Below are 24,732 nucleotides of genomic sequence, written 5' to 3' on the forward strand. Positions count from 1 at the left end.
GGAAAGCTCATCTTTGGCATATGTGTGCTCTATCACAGATGTTAACAGAAATCTTACTTATAAATGTTCTGACAATTTTCAAGCCTTACATTTGAAGAGTGGCCTTAGGATTACCAATATGTTTTTGGGGAACACCAGCATATTTTATCTGGGTGGGTTTGTGGCTCAAAATACTGACATAACAAATTATTTAGATAACCATTAACAGTAAAGTTGTTACAAAAGAAAGTCATTATTATGTTACTTTTGTATGGTGTATGTATCTTTTTTTCACAAAACTGTCAATTTATATTCATGTTCATCTAGTCAAATAAATCTAAGAAATGAAATAGAAACTTAATGGAATGAGTTACTAATGTTAAGATTATCAGCACTGGTCTTTGGCCACATGGATGTCATGGCTCATTGTCAGGAGAGGTGTTATACACTCCCAGTCAAAATTTGGACACACTTTCCTATTGGATTTAATGGAAAAGTGTGTCCAAACTTATGACTGTGACTGTACATAATTATAACTGCTTACAGTCCTCATGATGTAACACTTTGTAGTCATAATGAACATTAATCATAATGGTCTTTTCTTTTTACTCTCTGAGGGGAAAAAATGTGCGTGTGTGTTTGGTTGCCTACTGACTTGGCCAAGTCTGGCATTACATTTTACTCTGTCTGTCATCAGACAGTCATTATCACTTAGGGTTATTTATTTATTTATTTTTTATTTCTGTGTTTTATATATTTTTTTATTTCCCAAACCCCCTGGTCAGATGAAGACTGCTTTAGAGTGCTAAATTATAGTAGCACACCACCATTTATCACAGCATTTTGTCATCAGTGACATTAATGGCGTTACTTTTATTGACGATAAAAGGCAGCTGTTTAATTTGATTGGACCTTTAACTCACACTGAGTGTAAGACTGCCACAGGATATTTAAACACGGGATTAAATAAGATATATAAATGTAATAAGATGTATTAATCAAACGTTAGTTGCTGGTTATGTCATGTAAAAGGGAGCAGGTTACTCTTTAACTGACATTTACTTGGACTAATAAAATTCAAACGTAAGCATTTATAGCTTTTGCATAAAATCCCGGCAGCAGAAAGGGAAACAGATTTAACATCCTATGATGAGCCTTGTTTTGAGTCTCACTAATTCAGCAACTTAAAACCTCTCCAACAACAACCTCTTTTTCTTGATAGCATGTTTGTTTGTAACTGTCTCTTTTTTTCTTAGACCATAGGAAGCCAAGAAGTGAAAACTCTGACTGCAACATTTTACTAAAAGCAAATGGGCCACAAATCCCTACATAAAATAAACCATATGCATGTTTAACATGAATTCCCTTTTTCATACTAATCATAAAAACTATGAATAAACTACATATATTTTCTTGAATCCAGGCAATCTTTTTTGAGTGAATTTTTTTTTCACTGTTAGTAGTCACACTTACCACGTATACACCTACACGTTGTACATGAAGTACTGAAACCGCTCTTCTCCTTGGGTCCCTTGTTTTCTCCAAGTTATTCTTGGAAATATACTGTGCACCAAATCTCTGAGTTGAGTAGGAGTACATAAGACAGGCTAGGGGAATGAGAGTTCACTAAAAAGGTAAATCACACCACATCTCAAAATGACAGCTGGAATGCCGTGAGCATCACAAGACCAGTGATATCTAATACTTGGTATCCAAGGATGGGTTTTCCCTTTACAAGACCAGAATCATTACAGTGCTTCCTGTGATGAAAACACACACAAAAGATGAAACTGTAGACGGAGGGAGAAAGAGATGGAGAACCTGGAATTCTGAAAGTGCTTGTTCATGGCTGACAAGCATGCTTAGTTTGTCGGAATGTACTGTAGTTTCCCTCCAAAAAATGTTTGCATCCATGCATGTAATGTGAGCTAATAGGGGAGCAAGATATACTGGTTTATGTTTAAATCACTGTGGTCTGAAATGTAGTCAGACAGTTTAATGGATCCTAAAGGTTGAAAGTGGGTGCAACAATAAGCTTTGTCTGATACAACATAATAAATGGATCTTCCAGATAAAACTGTGGGAACTTTTTATATTTTTTTACAATTCCGTCTTGTGTCCCATTTTTTCCTCCAGGGATACTTTTTGATACAGTTTGGCTGTAGTTAACCAACTGCACTGTATACTTAAAAATGTAAATCTCAACTAATTTTTTAACTAGTTTGAAAGGTACTTTTTTTTTTTTTTTTTTTTTTTTTTAAATCTTTTCCATGAAACTTAGTAATGTTAGTTCATTTCTTGTGTCTTCTGTCAGATTGCTGAGCTCCATTAGGCCTGGCCTGGTGAAGAAAATTAACCGACTTTCAACACCCATTGCTGGTCTGGTAAGTCAATAACAGCCCTTTTTTTTGTGGTTTAATCTTTTTGCCATGCTTTAGCTTTCTTTTTCTCATCTTCATTTCTCTATCAGCATGTTTTCCTCTTTGGGGATAATGTGATTCAAAATGCTGTGCAATGTTCATAAACACAGTGACCCGTTGTCATTTCCCTTAAAGGGCAAAACTTCAAGTGACATACCACAGCGGTGTGATGGTGCAGACTGCATGCCAGATTGAAATTGCTACAAGATTGCCATGTGAAATTTGAAAATCCCATTTCCCCGTATAACCTTCTCTCACGTCTCATGTCTCTTCCCATTACTTTGTGTGTCTGGGTAGAATATTCTAGTTAGTTAGCCTTAAGACAAAACTTATTTAAATGCATTACTAGGATCATCGTGTGCCCGTTTTTCTTTGAGAGAAGACCAGCTGAAGCTCTACTGAAGGGATTTAGTTTTATTAAGTAACAAGAGACATGACTTTTAAACAGCATACCCCAAGGTCATTATAACTCCTTGTCATTTACTGGTGGATTATGAAGATTGATGTCTACTGAAAAACATTTAAAAAAATAAATAAAAGTGTAAAACTTGTCTCAGCTGCAAGATAAACTATCACTGCTGATTAACAACTTGGATCCATACAAGTGTTGGGGGTATAAATAGAAAGATGGATTGATGGATAGATAAAATGAGTGTGACGTGTTTACACCCCTCACTCACCCCCTTATGAAATGAAGCCTTCAATGTTGTTTTAGTTCCTTCAGCCGGCATTTAAATCATCAAGGTAATCATGGTCCAGTTACAAAAACCTACAGCTGACCGCTCTCTATTTTAGCCTCCACGGCCAAGTTGTCCATCAGCAGTCATGTGCGACACTGAACATCAACAGCTGACTTATTGTTCAGTTAGACTGTTCTGCATTGCGCTTAAACTGTAGACTTATTGTCTGGTAAATATTCTGTACCACATCAGGAAGTGGAAATATATAGTTAGACACAGCAAGATGCAACATCATCTTCTGTTTATACATTTTTTTTCTTTACCTGAAGCCACCAGGGGCTATTTGCTTAAGAAAATGGAAACTTTTTCTTTCTAAAGCCTGAACTATATTGTCGCCTGTGGTTCTGCTGAACAATCGTCAGTTTGTGGCTTGCTTCAAATCGGAGACTGTGAATAGAAGTGGATCTAAATACTTGTACATTTCAGTTGAGGCCTGTGCAATACAGTAGAGCTCTTTCATAACAACATAGGACCTTGATCTGAATGAAGTGGCCTTTCAGAACCCAAAGTCGCATGTAAACAGAGACTCAGTGAAAGTTGATAGTGTTGGAACTCAGTTCGCACTTAATGTACGTCTGTTCTCCCTTATTTGCTTTCCAGAGTTAAACTGAGGTCTGTGATGAAGACGGAAAACATCAAATTAAATTATCTGTTTTGAGCCGCCACACCAGATTTCAGTTCAGTAATTACAGTTCAATACATTAATATCAAACTTTAAGTTTATTATTTATTTACAAGTCCCATACCAGGATTAGTCACTGAGTTTGGCCTTATGAATGAGTTTTTATATATTTCTTTGTCCCCTTCTTTTATGATTAGCATTAACTTACTTTTTTATTGTGTTGTTAATGTCAGAACTTTATTTAAATCACCCTAGTAGGTTCACATATCAAAAACATTTAATTACTGTCAATGTAATGAGCACATACAACTTTCAGTCGTATTCTGAGATTCATTTTATTGTTGTGTTTTTGTTCTTCATCACTTTACATTTCATGTGCTTGGAAATATCACATTACTTTTTAAAATGAACTGTAGAGGATATAAGTTCTAGTTAAAGAAAAACTGCGAACAGAGCTGAAGATTTTTGGATTGTATTGTGACTTGTGACGAACCATAAGATGTCTGGACTGGGCTGAAAGGTGATTTTTTTTTTTTTCTTTGTTTGATTTAGTTGCATAGGGATTTTTAGAAGTGTGGATAATTGCACATTGTCTTCACAGACAGTCCTTCATGATACTGGCTCTGCTGAAAGAAGAAAAAAACATTAGTGTCTATGGCATTACACTTATACGTGCAGAAAATCTCTGTGTGTATGCATGGATCTCTGTGTGTGGGTGTTCTTTACTTTTCTAGACAAGTTTTCACAACACTAACATCATACAAAGGAGTTATATTCTTGGACACCTAAGACAATGCTGTGCAGAGTTGGAAATCTATTGGATGAGAGCTTCCTGTATTAATATTTTCCATTTTTTACACTCAGACAGCATCAGTAAAACACAGCTATGCCACATAACATCACAAAGTCATTATCAATCAGAAGGATGCACAATCCGGGTTTCTTATCCTGATGGCTTTGTCAAATCAAGTCACAACAATACATGTTTGTGTTTTATTATACACCTGCCTCAGCAGGCATTGGTTCTTTCTTGTCTTGTTTTTTTTTTTTTTAGATGAGCTTTGTCTTATTTGCCAACGACACATGTCCTGTTCAGTAAGTGCGATCTTATAGTTGTCTCCCCTTTTAAAACACATTGATTGGCCACTTTCTTGGCCACGTTTTGCGTGCATGAAAGGCATTTTTGAAAATAATAAATTGCAAAGACTGCTTATAGTCTTAGTTATAGTCCAGTCATGGGATACCTGCAAACTCAAGCTAAAGACTATAATCCTGTACAAAAGAAGTAACCTGAACTGTTCAGTTTTTGTTGCACTTTTGACCTGTATTTCTTGTATTTCTTGTTTTTCCTTATTTGTGTATCATTATGGACAGAATTTATTCATGTGCAGTGGTTGACAGACATGTTTTCCATCAGGGCACTGGGCTGATTTTCTGCTTAATTTTATATATACATACATATATATATATATATATATATATATATATATATATATATATATATATATATATATATATATATATATATATATATATATATATATATATGCTGATACTTTTTTATATCTTGATCTTAAATTCTTTTCTTAAAACTTTTAATTCTCAACAGCAGCACATTTAGTGTGTTTGACAACATGTTAAGTTTTTTAGGAATATGAGAGGAATTACTTTTAATTTTGTTTGTTTTGGTTTGCAAATCTTTTCTGTTAATCTGTTTGTTATAGCACACGTTATATGGCATCTCAGACGTCAGTTATTAATATGCAATAACATCATAAACAAGCACAAAAACAATCAATTGTCCCTCTTCGTAATGAACACAATTACAGGAAGGAAAAGGAAGAAACATAACATAATCATTACTAATTGGTCCAAAGGGGAACCATTAAACCTAAGTGAAAACAACCAAAGTTTATAAATAGTTAAAGGAAGGCATATAAAACTGAGAAATTAAACCTCTGAGGATATCGGTATATGAACAATGTGACTCTTTCTACACTCAAAGTTTCATAATTCTTGCTTATGTTGCTGTGGCGTTGCAGGGATTTGCTCTTCTACTTGGCTGTGATTAGAGAAGTGAGAAACGCATAAACAAGGGCCCTGCTGTTATCTGGCCCATCATAATAAAGCACAGCCTACTCCCCTTTCCTCTTCCTGTTTGGGGGGCTAATGGGAAAATGAGTCTCTCTGGAATTTAGACTGTTTTGCATCTACCACAGTGCTTTGGCAGCTCAGCCTGTATGGCTCAGTGTTCGTCTGAACAGGTTGGTTGTGACGTGCTCGTTCTCCAGCAGTTTCTGTGGGTCAACTGGTATGCTTGTGTTTTTCAGCGTGCAAACAGACACCTCATAGAGATCTCCCAATATGTGTGGTTGTAATTCTTGTGTCGAAGAATGTGTTTTTCCAGACCTGATATTTGCAGCATGACGCAGACAGCTGTACTTTTTAACAGTGTAAATGTCAAATAAATAATGTGAAAGGTTGTTTTAATAAAATCCCCCTCAATTTCTAGTAATACTGATTTGTATTAAACTTATATGCTTCTTTGGCAATAGTTTCTTCAAAGGACATTATTGAATCATGTCAATATTGTCAAAAGTTATTCTTTGGGAATAACTTTTCAACCACAGAAACATTTTTCAGATATAAAACTACATAGTATATTACCAGGTTTCTTATGGAGTCTGTAAAGGTCTCAAATCAGGTGATAAACTTTAATCCTTCTTAATGTAAAACCTGCTGTTCATGCATGGCGTTGAGCAGATATTATATGCATTTTCAAGTAAGTACAAACGGATTTCACCTCATGTAAAACTTTTAAAATTAATCTGTGTGTACGCACATGGTTTTACTAGATCTTGGTACACGTGAGACTCGCTGTTGTGGTTTGTGCTGTTGGTGTTACATTATTTTGAGTATTTATTCAACTTGTGTTAATATTTGGTAAATATGTACATTGAAAAGAAAACATTTAAGTCTTACATTTCCTGCCGGAGTTGTCATTTCTTCTTTTTTGGCAGATTGAAATCAGACTGGACTGGAATTTGTGTCCAAGTTACACCTCAGCCTCCCAATCCTTTTCACTTGTAGCTGTGAGTCATTTTGTTGTGGTAGACATCCACTTTCCTATGACAAAGACCTCCAAATCAACCACAAAGCCATAGGAACTTCTTTTGGAAGGGCACACTTTTTTTTAAACAACTCTTTGTCAAAGGTGCCGTTATATGAGCTGCTACTAAGTGAGCCACACTGATACTTTATGAAACATTGTTGCCACTGAAAGGCAAATTATTAAAGTTAAGTTTCAGCTTCCCATGAGTTTGTCAACACTTTTCATTAACAGGCACATTTTGGGGATACTAACAACTTCTTCAGTGTTTTGTCACACACATAAGGTTTTTTTTTGTTTGTTTGTTTGTTTATTTTTTCACAGCTAAAATGTCAGATGAGTGCTCCATGCATGTACTCACTTAGAATTGCAAATGTCAAAGTAGATTTACATGATATCAGATATTTAGAAAAATGTGAGTTGTCATTTTTGCTCATGTTGCCACAGTAAAGCTTGTCTTTGGAAAAGCTTCAAGCATTTTTAATTTTTTTTTTTCTAAATTAAGCCATTCCTTATACATATATATATATATATATATATATATATATATATATATATATATATATATATATATATATATATATATATATATATATATATATATATATATATATATATATAATATATATGTGTATATATATATATATATATGTATATCTGCACAAACAGATTACAGTCACATCAAGTCTCATTTCTATTTCACTGAGTACTTGCTAAATGGCTTTTAGATGGCCAGTTTAGTTTGGGTCATATTTGGATGTGTTGGCATGGATACTTGGACAAACTTTTTGGGAAATTTCTGATCTGCTGTCCCCGCCTAAAGGGAACCACTTGTTCCAAGGTGTGATTAATTCCTTGCATCTTGGAAAAATTAAATGTTATTAATTAGAAGCAGTTGATGTGAAAATCCTTTTTTTTTTATTTACATGAAAATGCTCTTGATTCGCTGTCTGAGATTCAGTAAACTGCACTGTAAGTATGTCCTTCATGATGTAAAACATGTTGCTGAAGTTGCTGAGTCATCTCTTAAAGAGATGGCCGTATTTGTGCAAGTGTGTGTATCTTTGGGTGGAGTCGCCCTGCCAGGAGAGCGGAGATGGCTCTGTCCTAAAAACACAGGAAGCTGTCGGGTGGGTTTGGACCGGCTGTTTTGCTAGGAATGGAAAAGGATCGTGAGAAGAAATGCATTCAAGTGTTACATGTTTGTTGACACACTTTTTTCTTGCACCTGCTAGTGTGCAAATTTGAATGAAACTCATTGTTTTGTGTCAGTACCCAGAAATATCAATCTTAGACTTCCTTTTTTTTCCCAAACTTTTTTACAAAATTTTATACATGTTTTATGTTCATGTGAGCACATTGTGTTTGTGTTTTGGCAGTATGTGAGAAAGAAAGAGGGAGAGTGCTTGGGACAATTGGGGTGGGGAGGAAACGGTGACACCCTGAGAGGGAAAGAGAGGGAAGGGCCTCTGAAAGATAGAGACACAGAAACAAAGACAGAGAGAACCTGGGAACAGGAGAGGAGAACTTGGCTCAGGTTGCATTCAACAAAGACAGGTTTTTTGGGTTTTTTTTCTCTTTTCTGAGAGCTCAGGGAGAGAGAGGAAGGAAGACTGTGATGATGGGGACAGTGTGATACATAAAAAAAGAGGGGAAAGGAATAATCTGGGAAAACCACAGCGGAATGATGAAAGTTAAATAAAAAGACGGAAATACCTGAAGAAAGCAAAAACTCCAGCGAAAGTTGGTGCAATTTGAGAAAGGAGATGTACGAAACCTGGACTCGAAAGCTGGCAGTGTCACCTTACTTTTGAGCAGGTATTTAGATTTTTATGCTCTGCAAAGGCTGCTTGTGTGTTTGAGTAGAAGAAACAGGAGAAGACCACAGTTAAGTAAAGCGACGGATTATGTGGAAAAACTCTGTGTTTACCTACATAAGCAGTTTTCATTCAGTCAGTCAAGATATGACTATTTTTCCTGAGCTTTGTGCATGTCACATTTCTTAACTACTTCATAAAGAAGTTTTAATCGTTATTGTTAAGCCATTCTGCATTGATGTAAATGACTGCTTAAGGATCAAAAGTCTGAATTCGGCTGAGGTTATGGATATGGTAACTTTTAGGAAATGTCTGTCTGAATGGAGATCAAACTTTCACCAAATGCAGAAACTTTAAAATCCAGGTTAAAAACATGTCTTTTCTCATGCGCCTATGCACGACATCTGCACAGTAACTTTTAATTAATTCTGCTTTTAATTGTTTTTATACAATTTATGATTTTATTGTGATTTTGCTATTTGTATTTTCTTTTATGCTTTTTATCTGGAATGCTTTTAATGTTTCATGTGAAGCACATGAAATTGTCTTGTACATGAAAGGTGCTATATAAATAAACTTGCCTTGCCTTGAATTGAACTGTCACATAAATGTGGATAAAGATAATTTATGCATTTTAACATGTCAGAATTTGTGTTTTTATTTCAAGTCTTTTACAAATATGATTCAAAACAAGTTGTTTTCCTTCAATGAGTCAATACCTTGTGCAGTGCATGTTTCTCAGGATTCAGTTTTGTGTGTGATCTCTGCACAGGATAACCTCAGTGTCTTTCTACGTGGCTGTGAGGAGTTGGGACTGAAGGGATCCCAGCTGTTTGACCCTGGAGACCTGCAGGACACATCAACACGCCCCACTGCCAAGTAAGACTCCTAGAATCAGTGTTTGCTTTATTGTTCAGTGAGTGTGTGTGTTGATGTGTGTCTTTCAGTAATCACAGTTTAGCAGTGGTTAAAAAAACAAGTGGAAATTAAACTGTTATTTTTTTAGTTCTTTGGAAGGACTGCTAGCTCTGTGGGACGTTTTGGCTGTACTGCATGTGTTGTTCTTTATAACTTTTCAGTGATGGTTGGAAGTATGTTTTGCAGCAATGTCCTCTTGCAGTTAGTGCGCTCTCTTTTTCATCCTTAGCTTAAATTGAATCCATGTTTGCAGAATTTTTCTAGATGTATACTGGAGTCGTTTGAAGTCAAATATACTGTTGGCAATAACAAAATCTTGAGGTGTGATCAGTCCAGCTCCCCCATGCTTCACATTTGTTGGAGGTTTCCATGAAAGGAACATATGTGAGCTTTTCTTCACTTTAAAGATATGTTATCATTCAACGTTTGAAGTTTGCGTGACTAGTTTCTACAACACATCAAAGCTGGTTAGATGTTATTTTTCAGACAAGTAATGACTGGTTTTTTTGTATTAAAGATGCAGGAGGAATTTTTCTTTTATGTCTCTTTTCTTCAGCTGGTACTTGTTCTTTTCCATTTGCGTAACGGCTTTCAATATCCAAAGGCCTAGACAGGTACTTAGAGCTCCTGGTTGTTGATTCTTAGGTCAACAGGCAGAAACTATACAAGTTGGGTTTTTTTTTTTTTTTTTTTAGTATTTCTTCGTGATTAAAATATGATTTCCCTGAATCCTGGAAATCATAGACATTGATGAATGAATGCTAGTGTTTTGTTGTGCGATTGACTGACTGCTGTCAATTAATACTTCAGCTGTATTTTAGTAGAAAGCCAGCCTTTAAACACTGGATGTGTGTTTCTTTGTGTGGCTCTTTCTGTCAGTCAACCTGTCCTTCAGGCGCTTCATCAGACAATCAAGCAATTTACTGCAACAAAAACAGCTTAATGACAGTCAATGGAAGTTTGTATGAGCCTGTCAGTGAAGCAACAATGGCATATCTATCTAACACAACTGGTCTCTGTCCAAATACAACAAAAGGGTTTGCATCACTCACTGAACCATGACTTTTACTTTGTTGCTTGGTAACAAAGCCAATTGCACAATGTGTTATGCGGTGTTTGTTTGAGTGAATATGTGGGTGTTTCACACTGTTTAACATAAACTGTCTTCATGTTCACTGTTTATGACCAAGGTTTCAGACGCAGGAGAGGTGCAGAAAGGTACTTCTGGAGATGAGGCTATAGAGGACAGAGCTAATCTGAGCACTTATCCTCAGGAGCAGCTGCTCTACTACTGTTGTTACAGGAAGGAAAGCTTTGAAAGCACAAAGGTGTTTCCGAACATTACGTTTTTGTGTAAACTCATGTTTACCTTGCCATTATTAAAAATGAATTAGTAAATTTTAGTAAAAAAAATTGCAAACTTCATATTTTTCCATTATTTCAGCCTTAATTTTTTTTTTTTTTTATAAAAATGGGGCACTGATGCAAGTTTTGAGATTTGTTTGGTTGTAAATTGTTTCCATTATCTTTACATTTATCTAGTGATATAACAGTTAATCAAAACATACAAATATAATGTTTTTTGTATTTGCTATGTACAGATTGGTAAAATTTTGTTTTATTTTATTTTATTTTGACAAAATTTGATTTCTTAGCACTGTTGGTTTACTCAACATTAACAAGCAAATCTTTTGTGCGTTTTGTGCTTGGGTGCACGCCACCCCAAGGGAATGGCCATATACGATTAATATAGGTTTGACGCGGCAGGTGAAAGGTATACTTTAGAGGTCTTGTTAAATTTAGAGGTCCAGACTCAGGTATACGGAGCTTGCAAAATACTTAAACCCTGCTCTTTGGAAGACCAGTAGACACTATTTTACAACTTTGCATGTAGAACAAGTTTTACCTTATACCCTTTAAATTTAATGTTCTTGCAGTTAATTGTCTTTTTCCTATTACGTTATTTATCATTTGAACTTTATTTATATATTTGATAAAGTAGTTTAATGTGGGTAGATAAAAGAGAAATTATCTGAAATCTCTCCCTACTGTACAAGATTCACTCATTCTGTGAAAGATCATTTTCATACTTGGCAAAGTGCTGTAAACATGCTCACACTAGAATACAGAGGAAGTCTGTTGCATTTAAACACACCTGAAAGGAAACTGTGGTGTCATTGTTTAAGTGGCCCTGTGCTATTTCCAGTGGTTATATAACCTTCTGCTGTGCAGGATGCTATTTTCTTGCACCTCATACCCGTGGCAGGAGGGACTTCATGTGCTTTACCCACAAGAATCTGGATGAGAATTTACTCATCTCTGAAACACTGTCTGACAAGAAACTGTAAAGACAGGTTTGGGTTCACCATGAGCTCATGTTAGAAATATCCCCTATTCCAGTGTGTGTTAAAGAAAATGATTGGTTTTCCAAGATGAGTGACATTGACTATGCAGAAAGGAGAGACAGGCTTGCTTTCTGCAAAATTTCAGACAGTTTTGAAATGTGGAAGATGGCTAGCGTACATGGTAAATAAATTAAGAAATGCATGTTAAATAGTTCACTTAATTTTGTAGTAATGAATAATAAAGGATTTTTATTTACAGCCATATGATATTCTATAGCAAGGGAACTCAATTCGTTCCTACGAGTTCCTCGATCCAGCAGGTCGTCCTTGTATCCTCCTTGTCTTTGTGCAGAACTTGATGGATTCAGGTGTGTTGAAGCAGGAACGCACAGAAAACCTGCTGGATTTCGGACCGCATAGGACAGATTTGAGTACCCCTGTTCTGCAGCACTGATTCTGTTTAACTAATGTCATATATTACCCGTAGATAATATAGTTGTATGTGGAAAATATAGTTTACCTATAACTGTATCCTTTACAAAAATTAAGCTTTAAATTTTAATTTAAACTGCATCTGTGTTGCATTAGTAAATTCCTGGACACTGAGTAGTAAAGAGGGAAATGAAAGAATATATTGGAAAAAAGACGGAGAAGAAATGGAGGATCTTGATATGATCCCTTCCAGCTACCTTCACTTTCTTCCTCCCCTCTCATCTCATTCCTTTCTTAGCTTTGTGATGTCATGGAAAAGCAATACATCTGCAATTTAGATGTCACTTACCTTTTGAGGGAATTAGGATTACTCAACGCCTTCAAGCTACAGAGTCTTCTTATAAACACAATGTGTCATAAGAATTTAGAAATAATACTCAGCCATAATGAGAATTATATTTATATGTAGCATTATTCTATCATGTATCCAAGAAAATTCAAATCAAACTCGTTATAAGCCATAATGCATTTATTTATAATATATATTTTTTACTGGTACATACTGGTTTTGCTTAATGCAACCTCACTTTGTGTATGCGACTATACTGTAGTTCTGTTTTATTTTCCCTTTTGTCTTCCTCTTTTAGTCTTTGCAGGATTTATTTCTACTACTCAACTATGCGTTGTGGCCAGTTTTACAGCTGCTTCATTCTGCATAGCATTTAGAACTTCACGTGGTAATCCACAAGCTCCACATCGTCTCATTTTGGTAGCGTTTGTGGTGCTTAAGCGGCTCCTGCTGTGGTGTGACTGCACTCCACCTCTCAGAGATCAAATGGCAATTCTACCACTTTGCTGCCACTGTGACGCTTGTCTCTTCCCTGTCTTGAAAATGACCGGTCTTTCAGAGATGACAACCAACTTAAAAATGTCAAATTTAGAAATTACAAGTGAAACCCACGATGAAGCATGTGTTTTTATATAGCTGAAGTAAACCAATTGTTATTTAGTGCTAACTGTTCCAACTATTAAAGAAATAATAAGAATTTAATCTTAGTTCTTCCTTTGTGGGCTGCAGTCACTGATATTTCTCTGTATTTTCAGTGAGTATTGTTTGTTCCTAGGTGTGTGGGAGATGATGTGTCCTAAAGTTGTCTGCTCTTACAGTTATGTCAGTGTCTCACGCCTCTCTCCCTCTCTTTGTCTTATTCTTCAGGGGGAGTGACTGCAGTCGAAGGCTCAAGAATGTAAGTGTTACTGCTGGGTTATAGATGGATAATTTGTTTGTCTGCTAAATGCATGCTTATATGGAAACTGTTATTATGGTCCTCTGGTCTTTTTTTGGATTTAGTTGTCACTCTCTTTGATGTTAGCTGCTGTTAAAATGCTTCTTTCTCCTCTGTTCCAACTAATCCACTGTCCTTTGATCACCAGTGATAGGTTTAAATTTTCAGCGATCAAGTTATATTGTCTCTATGTTGAACTCAAAATATTTCAGAATAACCTATCAAGGTTTTTCTAATGTATTTCACATGTAACTATTTGCTAATCAGACATCCCTTTAGTTACGTGTTTTTGCAGCCTGAGCTGTAGCACTTATTTTTTTTCTTAGATCTCATTTGGCATCTTCATTTCCTTTTCTAATAATTCCCCTTTAAGAAATCGAGCACATAATGCTAGCCCTGCCCACTCTGCAGTCATAGCAGTTCCACTCTCTGTCTGTTCCCTCTCTTTTGCTCTCTCTCTCTCTCTCTTTCTCTTTCTCTCCCTGATGCCGGTGTGCACTGAATAAGTTGATGTGTGGATCTGCAGAGCTGGCCTGTTCTGCTAGCTCATTCAGCTGACTAAACACAGGAACTCTTAGCTGCACTAGCCAGCATTTACAGCTGTAGTGAATGGTTTACAAATTCCCAGCCAGCAGCACTGCCAGGATTTGCATCTGTGATTTATCACTACACTACGGGTCTGCCTCGAAGCCTCCGAACCGAAGACTAGGATGTGATTGCACCTTCATCTTCAACACATTAAATATTGAGAGGTGAAGAACCTGCACCAAGAGGAATTTGCTGATGTGGTGAAGAACGTGTTGTGTAGCAAACAGATGCAGTGTTAACGTGAAAAGAGGGTTGAATGTTGCTGAGTTTTATTGTCTTTATTTAGCAGGTGAGCATGTGAACTAGAATATTTAATATTGCATGCATGCCTTGTGATAATTGTTATAATAAATCCATGGGAGTATGTACCTCCTAATGTCGGGATTGTAATGTGGGCTTGAATATGTGTAGTGCAGAGTTGTTGACATCACGAGTGTACTTTTGGATGTGTTGTGCATGTGCGTTCATGTTTGCACATGAAACAAAGAGACGATTGTTGTTTTTCAGTAGAACTACTTCGACAGGTGTCGTGACAGCAGCTAAAACCCGTGAGCTAAAGCTAGTGTAACACCAGTGACGTCACACGTCTTTCTCAGAGGTTGTTGTTTATCCTCTTGTCACTCAAAATTCAGTAGTTGTGTTTTTAATGCATGTTTCTTTTAAACTACTTCATCCTAGCGATTGTGTTGAAGTTTTGGTTTCAATCTGTTGTTAACTGGCTGATTTGATGCTGTACATGGGAATCCTGCAGGCACAGTTGTGGGATGTTTGTCCTGTTGTGTTGTTGGGATCAATATGGATATGTAGTTCAATAGTTATTAGCAAGTGTGACACACTTGGTGCTGACCCACTTCCACTGGGAGTTTGCCTGGATGCGTTTGCAGTGCTGGTGACACGTGGGGGGGGGGGGGGGGGGGGGGGGGGGGGTCATGCTTTGTATCTGAAGATACTACATAATGTATTAATAATGGAGCTTAACCCACGACAGCTGCAAAGTATGCATAGTACCTAACCTGTAAAGGTCTTTTCTTTGTGTGTGTGTGTGTGCATTTTTTTTTTTAACAAATTACTCCCAAAACTAGTTTGTGACATTTACTTTAAATCAGTTTATGACTTTTTCAAGCACTAGCTTTACTGGCTTTTTACCAAAGATGATCTCTTCAGGGTTTAAACACAATATCAAAGACGGTGATTCATTCTGCTCGTTGCTTCCGCTGATCTGCACACCAGTCCCTTTGCTTGTCCTCCAAGTGTGTTAGATGGCAGCAGTTGTTTGCACTGACAGTGCGACTGAAATAAACACATTAAGCCACGCTGAGCTTTCTTATCAAACCAATCCCTGCGGAGTGCTGGTTGACATGGACACTGTAAATATAGCTGGAAGCGCTTTGCCAACAGTGCAAAAGGTGCAGCTCTCCGTAGCATTTCAACCGTTTAGCTGACTACAAAGGAACTTCCTCTGAATGCTGTAAGCTTCAGCTCCTGGTTGTAGTCAGGGTTACTTTGAGGCATTAGGTTACAAATATCTGTGCACTTAATACAGAAGCGTAGTTAACTTTGACAACACTTTCTGCTGGTTTTCAAAGAGTTAAGACTAACTCAGTTTATTTATGCACTCAAGTAGCTAAAAAGCAAACTAAATCCCAGTAACCAGTGAAAGGAAAAGTACATTCAGGAGTTTTTGGGTCCAAACAATGGGCAGGATGGCTTTACTAAAAATTTACAAATAATTCTTCTTTGAAAAGAAGCTGGACTATGATGACTAGGAAGCAGCAGTGTTGCTTTGCTATTGAAAAAGAAAAAAACACATGAGAATCAAGTGGGAAATGTTTGTCTGCTTTGCTTTCATCTGCTGTCAGTAGGATCAATATTATAGAATCAACTTTATTTACAGCCAATACACCACCAATGCTTTGCTGCTGAGTACTGTATGGTTGTCTCCTGCCATCCATCTATTTAACATAATTTGATTTGAGATTTTTTTAAATCTAATTTAGGAATTTTAAAAAAAATGGATAAAGTAAAAATGATCTTTTATTTCAATCTAAAATTATTTTCACTTCTCACAGTAGTCTTTACTTGGTTCTTTTCTTTGTTTTGTTTTGCATCTGTCCATAAATATGTTTGGTACTTTACTTTGGATAGAACATTATGAAGAGAATATTAGCTGATTTTTATCATGATTTCCTTTTTCCCTCCAGGTTTTAATCACCATCTACTGGCTCGGCCGTGCTGCCAACAGCTGTACCTCCTACAACGGGCCCACGCTGGACCTGAAAGAGTTTGAGGGGTTGCTGTCACAGATGCGAAAGGTTAGCAAAGTTATTTTTAGTGGCATTCATAGCATTTTGTTTAAAATACATGAAAATCTAAGTACTCTGACATCATTGTCAGCACATGCTCAAACAAATAAAATTTTATTTATAAAGCACTTTTTTTTTATTACAAAAAGTAGCACAAATTGCTTTCCATAATAAAAACAAAACATGTCTTCACACTCACAAGTATATAACCTAACAATTTAAAAAAGCCAACAGCTGAACATTATCTCTCCCTCTCATTTGCACTTATGTACATATAATGCTTGCACCCCCTGCTAACACCGACACCGCCTCCATTCTATTTTTCACAAACATAAACTCAAACCTCTAGCTTCTGTCACTTTAACTGAATATTAATATAGAAAATAAACAGTTGCGCTTGCCGCGTTGCTCATCTCTCAGTACTCACAGTTGGAGGAAAACCATGGCAGTAGGGAGGATATCTGGAAGCAGAAAATTGCATATTTTATCTCTGCGGTAAGTAAATGTCCAGCCAATGTGAGCTGATACAGCCTCTGCTTGATCACTTACTATGAGATGCTGTGAGTGACCATGGTTAGCTTTCTCAGAAATGACCTCAGAAAGGATAAACTCCATGCATCCCAGGTCCAGCCATGTCCTTAATAAAACTGGACTTTTCTATCTCTCAGTTGTCCAAAAGGATAGAGAAACGTTGGAACCAGTCTGGCACATTCTCTCACTGCAACAGTCATTCACAATCATTATGTCACCCCCATGAAATTTATTCCATGTGACGTCTCCTCTCTGTTCTATAAAAGTGAGAAATTACTGCCAACTCAGCAAAATTTGTTTCCCAGATGTTCACATGTTGCAGATGAACAAAAACAAAGAGCCAAATTTCCATGAAATAAAAAAATAAAAATGCAGAAATCAGGGAAAGCTCATCAACTTCCAATCAGGTGAAGGACCACCCACTGACCATTGAAAATTGTCATGAGGAAGCTGACTACATTAACAAAAAGCAAAATACCTTTTTGTTCTTCCTTATTTCTAATGCTACCAGACTATTGAAATTGCTTGGGTTTCATTAGATGTTCAGCCTTAAGGTCTATATTTTGTGTCCAGGTATTCAAATAGGCAGTGGTGCAGTGGTCCGTCAAGAAGTAGGTATCCTCTCAATTTTCCGCCCTTGTTTTAAAAACAGAAAGAAAAAAAAAAATAGCCCAGAAAGACACTGTTTCAGAAGAAGTAACATGGAAGACTACTCTATTTAGTTTATTCCAAAAATCCCTCTATATATTTGCTCGTTGACACAAAATTTCTGCTCTTTGGTTTCAGGAAGGAAGAGTTATGAAAGGACTAAACCAATACTGGAACACAGATTAATGAGAGACAGGCTCATAGACATATATACCTTTATTATGTCTATGTTCGGGATAAAATTAACGCAGCTAATGGCTAACTGCACCAGTATAGCATAGGTAACCTTAGCTGAGCTTCTGGGCGACATAGGTACATGTGTAGGGATGACTGTATTTGTAAAAGCAGCATGACAGGACGTTTAGAAGTAAAATCAATGTTGACTGAAAAAGAAGTGGGTATACTCCGTATACCCGCGTATACCCTGGACTACACCACTACAAATAGGTAAGTTGAGGAAAGTTAAAGTAATTTTTAGGTTAAAGGTGGAGACAGCAGGAGCGAGCTGGTAGTGACATCTTCCAGTCAAATTATTATGTTAATTAAATCAATGATCACTCTAGGAACTGTTATTGTGCTTTGATCCCAACATTAAATCCATCTACCAGTCATACCAAAGCATTTTTATCAGTTGCTGTGGTTACATCTCCAGAGCCAAGCAGGTAATTGTCACAGTCAGAAACAATCCCCACACATCACGCTACGACTGTGGATCCAACTTGAAAACATAATCACTATTGCGACGCTTTTGATGTTGTATAACAGATGGTCCAGCGGTCAGGAAAAGGAAGTTGTTTAATAGACAGGAAAGGTCTTTCTTCACCTTCCATTAGTGGCAACAACATATTTAAACTGTAGACAGAGAAAGGAAGAGGTCACTAAGGTGAGCAGAGAGTCATTTAAATCGCTGTGGGCAGAAAATAATGGTGAAATTTTCTGAAAGATTTTAGCTAAATGGATGTGGGAGACTGTGGAGGTTGTTGAAATGCTTGGTTGACAACATAACAACACATTTAAAGTATCAAAGTGACAAGGACTTTGCTGGTGCCTGATTATGTCACTGGATTGTTCAGTTTATTTTCTTTTATGTGATTGTATTTTATAAAGCCTGTATTTGTATTTACACATCCTCAGGAGGCAGAGGAGGCAGAAAGTCCTAAACGCAGCATCCGGGACAGCGGCTACATTGACTGCTGGGATTCTGAGCGCAGTGACTCCCTTTCTCCGCCACACCACGGACGCGAGGATTCATTTGACAGCCTGGACTCCTTCGGTTCCCGCTCGCAACAGACGCCGTCGCCAGACGTCCTGGTCACCCGCGGCAGCAGCGATGGTAGGAACTGGTTGTTGTTTTTTTTACTGCTAATTCACACTGATCTAATGATATGAGGTATGTTTGTTAAAATTATAAACTTGAAAGTTTACTTATTAATATGCTTGAAAGCGAATGTGTTATTTTAACTTCTTTTCTTGTAGATTCTACGTAATTTGGTTCTGGCTTTGCTTGGATTAGTCAAGGTCTACAGATGCAGTATAGAGATATGTATCGAAGTGTATTGTTGTAAAGTTTTTTGTTCTCCTGCCTGTTTTCACAAGGCAACACCCAAAGTTGGTAAAAGGCTCTTGAAAATATGTAACGGGAGCAATGCCTGATTTAAAGTCTTACCTACTGCCATTGTTTCATTTTACAACATTCATAAGCGGCCTTAAAGGAGAAGTAGTTCAGTGCTGGAAGTGCACTGCAGGTAATATTAAGCATATTATGTGTAATGGGAAAGAAATGTTATCTGCTGACATACTATAACAGAAAAAGTCGCACCATCTTTCCATCTGAAAAGCATCTCATCTACTGTTTTTGTATAAATATATATGTCAGTTCTCCATCTGATGTTAATCTATAGTGTCCAAAACATCCTCAAGCTCAGTTTCTGTAACATGTCACTTTTATGTTTTGGTGTTTGAATTCAAGTGAGGCTACATTGATAAGATTATTTTTCTACACTGCATTTTCTCTTCTTGTTGATTATCCTCTTGTCTTTATTTAACTATTAGTGTTTGGAGACTGAGCCATTATTTTCACAGTGAGATGCAGACGTAACCTGCTCTGTGGAAACCATATGTTTCATCTCTTTCACCTTCACTAAAAATGTGTCGCATGAGATTTGTTTTGAGTTTAGCGTTTATCCATTCAACAATGGTAAAGATATGTTTTAACAAGCAGTACTTTTTCAGCCTTGTGGGCCTTTGTGACACCTTTTAGGAGGGATTTTTTCTCTCCCTTTTCTAGCCAAACAGTTATGTATGTCTTTGATCGTTGAGTAAAGAAAGAAAAAATCTTCTTACTCTATTTGATAGAAATTAAAATTGGGATAGTTGTATAAATTAACATTGTTTCAAAGTACACGTGACTGTGTTTGTGGCTTTCAGATGTGTTTCCAGTTGAAAGCTTGTGGTTTAAAAGTAGAATTCAATTGGTTTCCAAATGGCCAACCTTTCCAGCTGCTTCACAGTAAATGTACATTTTATTACCACCAGTTTAAAACGACTTAAGCTCAATGACATCGAAACCTACAGCTGTACTTCTCAAAATATCTGTCTGGCAGGTTGGGTCCTGCTGTGAAGAGAGCTGATGATGTCTGCGATACTGCCCTTGCACTTTGTTAAGCACATTGTGTTTTTAACTGCCCCTGCATGCTAACATACTGTGTTCTGCAAGTGTGTGTAGATTCACCGAGCTCATCTTACAACACTTAGTCTCCAAATGGCAACGCATGCTTGTTCCACTTAGGCTGCTGCTTTGCATAAAATCCTGCTTATTTAGTGTTAACATATAAGATTAGAATTTAGGAAGCTTTATGCTGTATGAGCAGCATATGTTGTAAAGATATTTTCAATAGTGAAGACTTTTTCACACCATTAGAAGATTCCTACTCTTCCTCAGTACTACTGGCTACTCAGTACCTTAGCTAAAAATGATGAGGTACTTTCAGGAAAAAACAAAGATTAATCTTCTTTTTCCCAGTGTTACTAATAATGCAGTTGCGTATTTCCCACTTAAAAATAAAACACAAACAACCACGCAGCTTTGATGTCATTTTAGAATTTATTGTAATTCAGAAAGAGTTCAAAATACTTTTTTATGAGTGTTTTATGATGTCAAAACTGACCATATGTTGCCGCTGAAAATGTTTGATTACTCTACTGTTTGCTAATTAAACCCTGTAAAATTTTAACAACAACCCATAAAATATTACAGTTGTCATCACAATATAGTGTTCATTGATGAGCTACATGTGGGAACTTACAGAGCAAGGCTGAGCATCCTATTACACTTCCTTTTGTTTTGAGGGAAATACAAAGAAAATTCTCCAAAGTCAAAGAGCAGAGTTTGTTTTTGTTTGTTTTATTCTTTTAGAACCCTGGTGGAAAAATAACAAGAGGAAAAAAATGAAACTCTTCCTGTTGTAGTTTGATGGTTACAGTCAACTTGTTTCATAACATCCTAAAAAGAAATTTAGAGTTAAAAATGGCTTTAGTCACATGTTCAATTAATCTTGACATACCACAGTATAATGCTTCCATATGGCAATATCAAACTTAAATGTCTCTGCAGCACAGGTAATGAATTAATCTCTCAACTGTCACACAGTGCTGATTAGTCGCACTGTCACCTAATCATCAATATAAATTCTGACACTCCAACATAAACGTATGTGCAGTGGAATTTCTTTGGATATTTATCTGCCCTTGCTTTCAATATGATGACCCAGAGGCTCAAACTAAAGAAATAACAGAAGTGAGAACCAGTTACAGGGACTTTTCACGACACTTTCAACAAAAGGATCCATTTTCCACATAAACACAAACTCGTCAGGTTTTCCTACCATGACCTTCAGACTGAGCCCTTTCTTCATTCATCGCTGTAAACTGACTTCATCCTGACAGTAATTAGGGAACAGGGGGAAGAGTTTAATTCAATCTATAAAAGAAATTCAATATTGACAACACTATTCAATTTCAAGCCAAGTTTGTAGATTTCATAATGAGCCACCGTGCAGTGGGGCCCCTTACTGTAAAGACTATCCTTCTCAATTTCTACTTTTTCCAGGCAACACCCACTCTCAGTCAAATGCTATTTAAAGAAAAATTGAAGCATGTAATTGAGATAGTTTTTTGTTGTCTTCTTTTGAATACAGAATTAAGAGATTTTCTCTTTTGTGATATCAGTTTTTACTCCTTTGCGTCCTCTCAAAAACTCCCCGTCATGTAAACTGACAGGGATTTAACAAAAAAAAAGACACACTGAGAAAACATTTCTCCAAAATGTTTGGTCTAGGCCTTTCCCACACTCTTCCAAAAGGACAAGATAATCAACCTGACATTTCTTATAGTACTTGTCAAGGATGTTAACTTTTATGGCATTGGTAGAAATTGACTTTGATTGTGACACCTTTGCTGAACAACAAAACAAATCCTGATGTTTTACACTGTTGCAGCTATGTGCTGTGTTTAAACCACAGAAGAGGAAGGCAAGCCAATGAAAAACCCAGTTTTATACTCCAGCTAATGGTAAATTACTTCACACTGTATGCAAGCTGGTTTTCTTATTAGTGTGGAGCAGCTCAGACGTCAACTATCTTGTATGTATATATGTATGTATGTTGTAATGTCAGTATCAATCAGTTTTGTTTGGCTGTTCTCTTTTTTATATATTTGGATAACACACACAATTTGAACTCTAGATCATGAAATGAAATGAAAAATACTTTATTAATCCCTAAAGGGAAATTCAATCAAGATCATGGATGTTGGTGACATTGCAGGCGATGAGTGTAGGACTGGAATCGACTTAATGACCGCTATACTTTAATTGATTTTAGATTATTGAATATTGTTTACATGATTATTAGCAGGAAACGTGGGAACTGACCATTTGCTTTATATTCAACTGATGGTACTGCATTCCTAACTAAAGGTGACACTTTAACCAGGTAATAAACTAGATTACAACTGTGAACTGTGAACATAAAACTTTTCAAGTTGATGTTTATTTCAATGCTATCATCTGCGTTGCTTTTTAATAGGGTTGTTTGAGTGTGAATCTAATACTGAGCCAACAACAGTAGTCTAAACTCAACAATGTAGAGCTCAGGAGCAGCGTCTATCGATGATGCATTCCTTTCATTCACACAAATTCTTCTGAGATTTTTCATGGTAATTAAATATGGGATACAGATGAGTCACACCTGATTGGCAGATCAGTGGTCTGATTGGCAGACCATCATTGGGTCAAAGTATATGGCTTAAACGTAATAATGGACTTGACTTAAGAGTAAACTTACAAGTGTGAACACCTGACATAGAGGTCCATATGAAAGTTTAATCCATTTTCCTGGAGGTCATTCCGCTCAGTCTGAACACAGTATGTGTGTTACACATTTTTGAGGGAAAGACTGTTCCCTTTGTTGCTCTTGTGACCATCAGTCATTGGTTAGGAAGTGTCATACTTTGTTTCACATTCATGCTTTTTGAAATTTTGCTGATACGGTATACACTTCATTTGTGATCTTGTCTCAACATTTCAGCAAACTTAGACTTTGCTCTATTACGACAGCCTATGAATGATTTTAATGCATACTGCGCTAAAAGCCTGATACAGTATGGCCAACACATGATAAATGTTAAGTCTCAGTGTTGCCATATGTGCAGAGAGTACATCATCCCACAAAAACATATGTTGCTGCTTAAGATGGATCAACTTGAATGGTAGAGGCACTCTTGTTTCCAACCGATGGGTTAAGAGTCATAATTTAACCATTCTTAGTGGAAAGTGAAGATTCCTCCGAGTCCTTTTTGGACCTTGATCTGACGGTCTTTTAAGCCATTTAAAAATATCTATTGACAGAAAAAGAACTTTTCACAAGTTCAAAATGTGACACTTGTTTCCACCAACAGATGTTGCTGCTTCCACAAGCATCTGCTGAAAACTGATGAAAGAGTTCATGGTTTAGATCCAGTTTGAAGTATGGGTTTATACTTTGAAAGTATAAACAGTGAACCATGAGACTGACTTCTGAAGCCCTCTCAGACGGGAGGAAACAGTATATGTACTGAACTTCTTAGAGAGGAATTTCCTGGGAGATCTTAGGTTAAGCTGGGCCAATTTCCTGCTGTTTGGACATTTTAAATCTTGTAAATGTTTTATGTGCAAAATACCAAAAGAAAAAGATCAAATGAAGGTAGAACTAAGTTTATGACACCTATTGTCCCATTGTTGTTTAATTAAAAATGTGATGCCTTCAATTAGCTTGTTTTTGTAGCAAAATAAAGTATTTGCATTGTAATACTTTTTGTTTGCCTTATTGCTTTTTTGTTTTGTTCTAGCATCATGTTGAGACATTTTGCAGTGGAATTTACCACACAAAGCAGGGAAATTCCTTGAGCAATGCACTTCTGCAAAGCCAGGTGTTATAACGGACATTAAAAAGCTAACATTAGGTTTTAAATGTGATACAGACACTGTGGCATCCTGTGAAAATTCTTCCTAACTCCAGGCTAAAATACAGTCAGAACAAGCTGCGCAATATAAATTTAGCAATGATTTATGGCACCTGGGTTATTTCATAAACACAGCTTAACAATCTACTTTGTTCTGATTTATGCTCAGCAACTGGAATGTGGTGTGTCTAATAACAATGTTAGACTGATGTAAAGTCTAAAAGATGTAACTGAAAAGATTTGGTAGATTTTAAGAAAATAAATAACAATTATCTGAGATGAGATTCCTGAACTTATTCTTTTGGCTTACTCTGCCTCCCTCTCACATTCTCCCTGTCTGTCTCACACCGACTCAGCAAGCTGAGTGTTTCTAACTCTGGAACACAGAAACTTGTGCTCCCTGTTAAGTGCTCTATTAATGTTCACGTGTTTTAAAAATGAAGCAAAATATCTCACCAGCTATGTAACAACACAATAGTTTACATCATTTGCATCT

The 24,732-nt window shown here is 36.6% G+C and overlaps 1 protein-coding gene across 8 annotated transcripts in view; it reads left to right on the forward strand.

Moving 5' to 3' along the window:
* LOC306763051 (LIM and calponin homology domains-containing protein 1-like) overlaps positions 1-24,732 on the forward strand; it is a 95,226-nt gene that overhangs the window by 38,824 nt on the left and 31,670 nt on the right. For all 8 annotated transcript variants that reach the window (XM_079249720.1, XM_079249723.1, XM_079249721.1 and 5 more), the window contains exons 3-7: positions 2,294-2,363; positions 9,460-9,566; positions 13,599-13,629; positions 16,458-16,568; positions 18,873-19,071. In XM_079249720.1, coding sequence (XP_079105846.1) covers positions 2,294-2,363; positions 9,460-9,566; positions 13,599-13,629; positions 16,458-16,568; positions 18,873-19,071 — 518 coding nt within the window. The remainder of the gene's footprint in view (positions 1-2,293; positions 2,364-9,459; positions 9,567-13,598; positions 13,630-16,457; positions 16,569-18,872; positions 19,072-24,732) is intronic.

Source organism: Telmatherina bonti (assembly GCF_933228915.1).
Source record: "Telmatherina bonti genome assembly, chromosome: 12".
NCBI classification, from domain to species: domain Eukaryota; kingdom Metazoa; phylum Chordata; class Actinopteri; order Atheriniformes; family Telmatherinidae; genus Telmatherina; species Telmatherina bonti.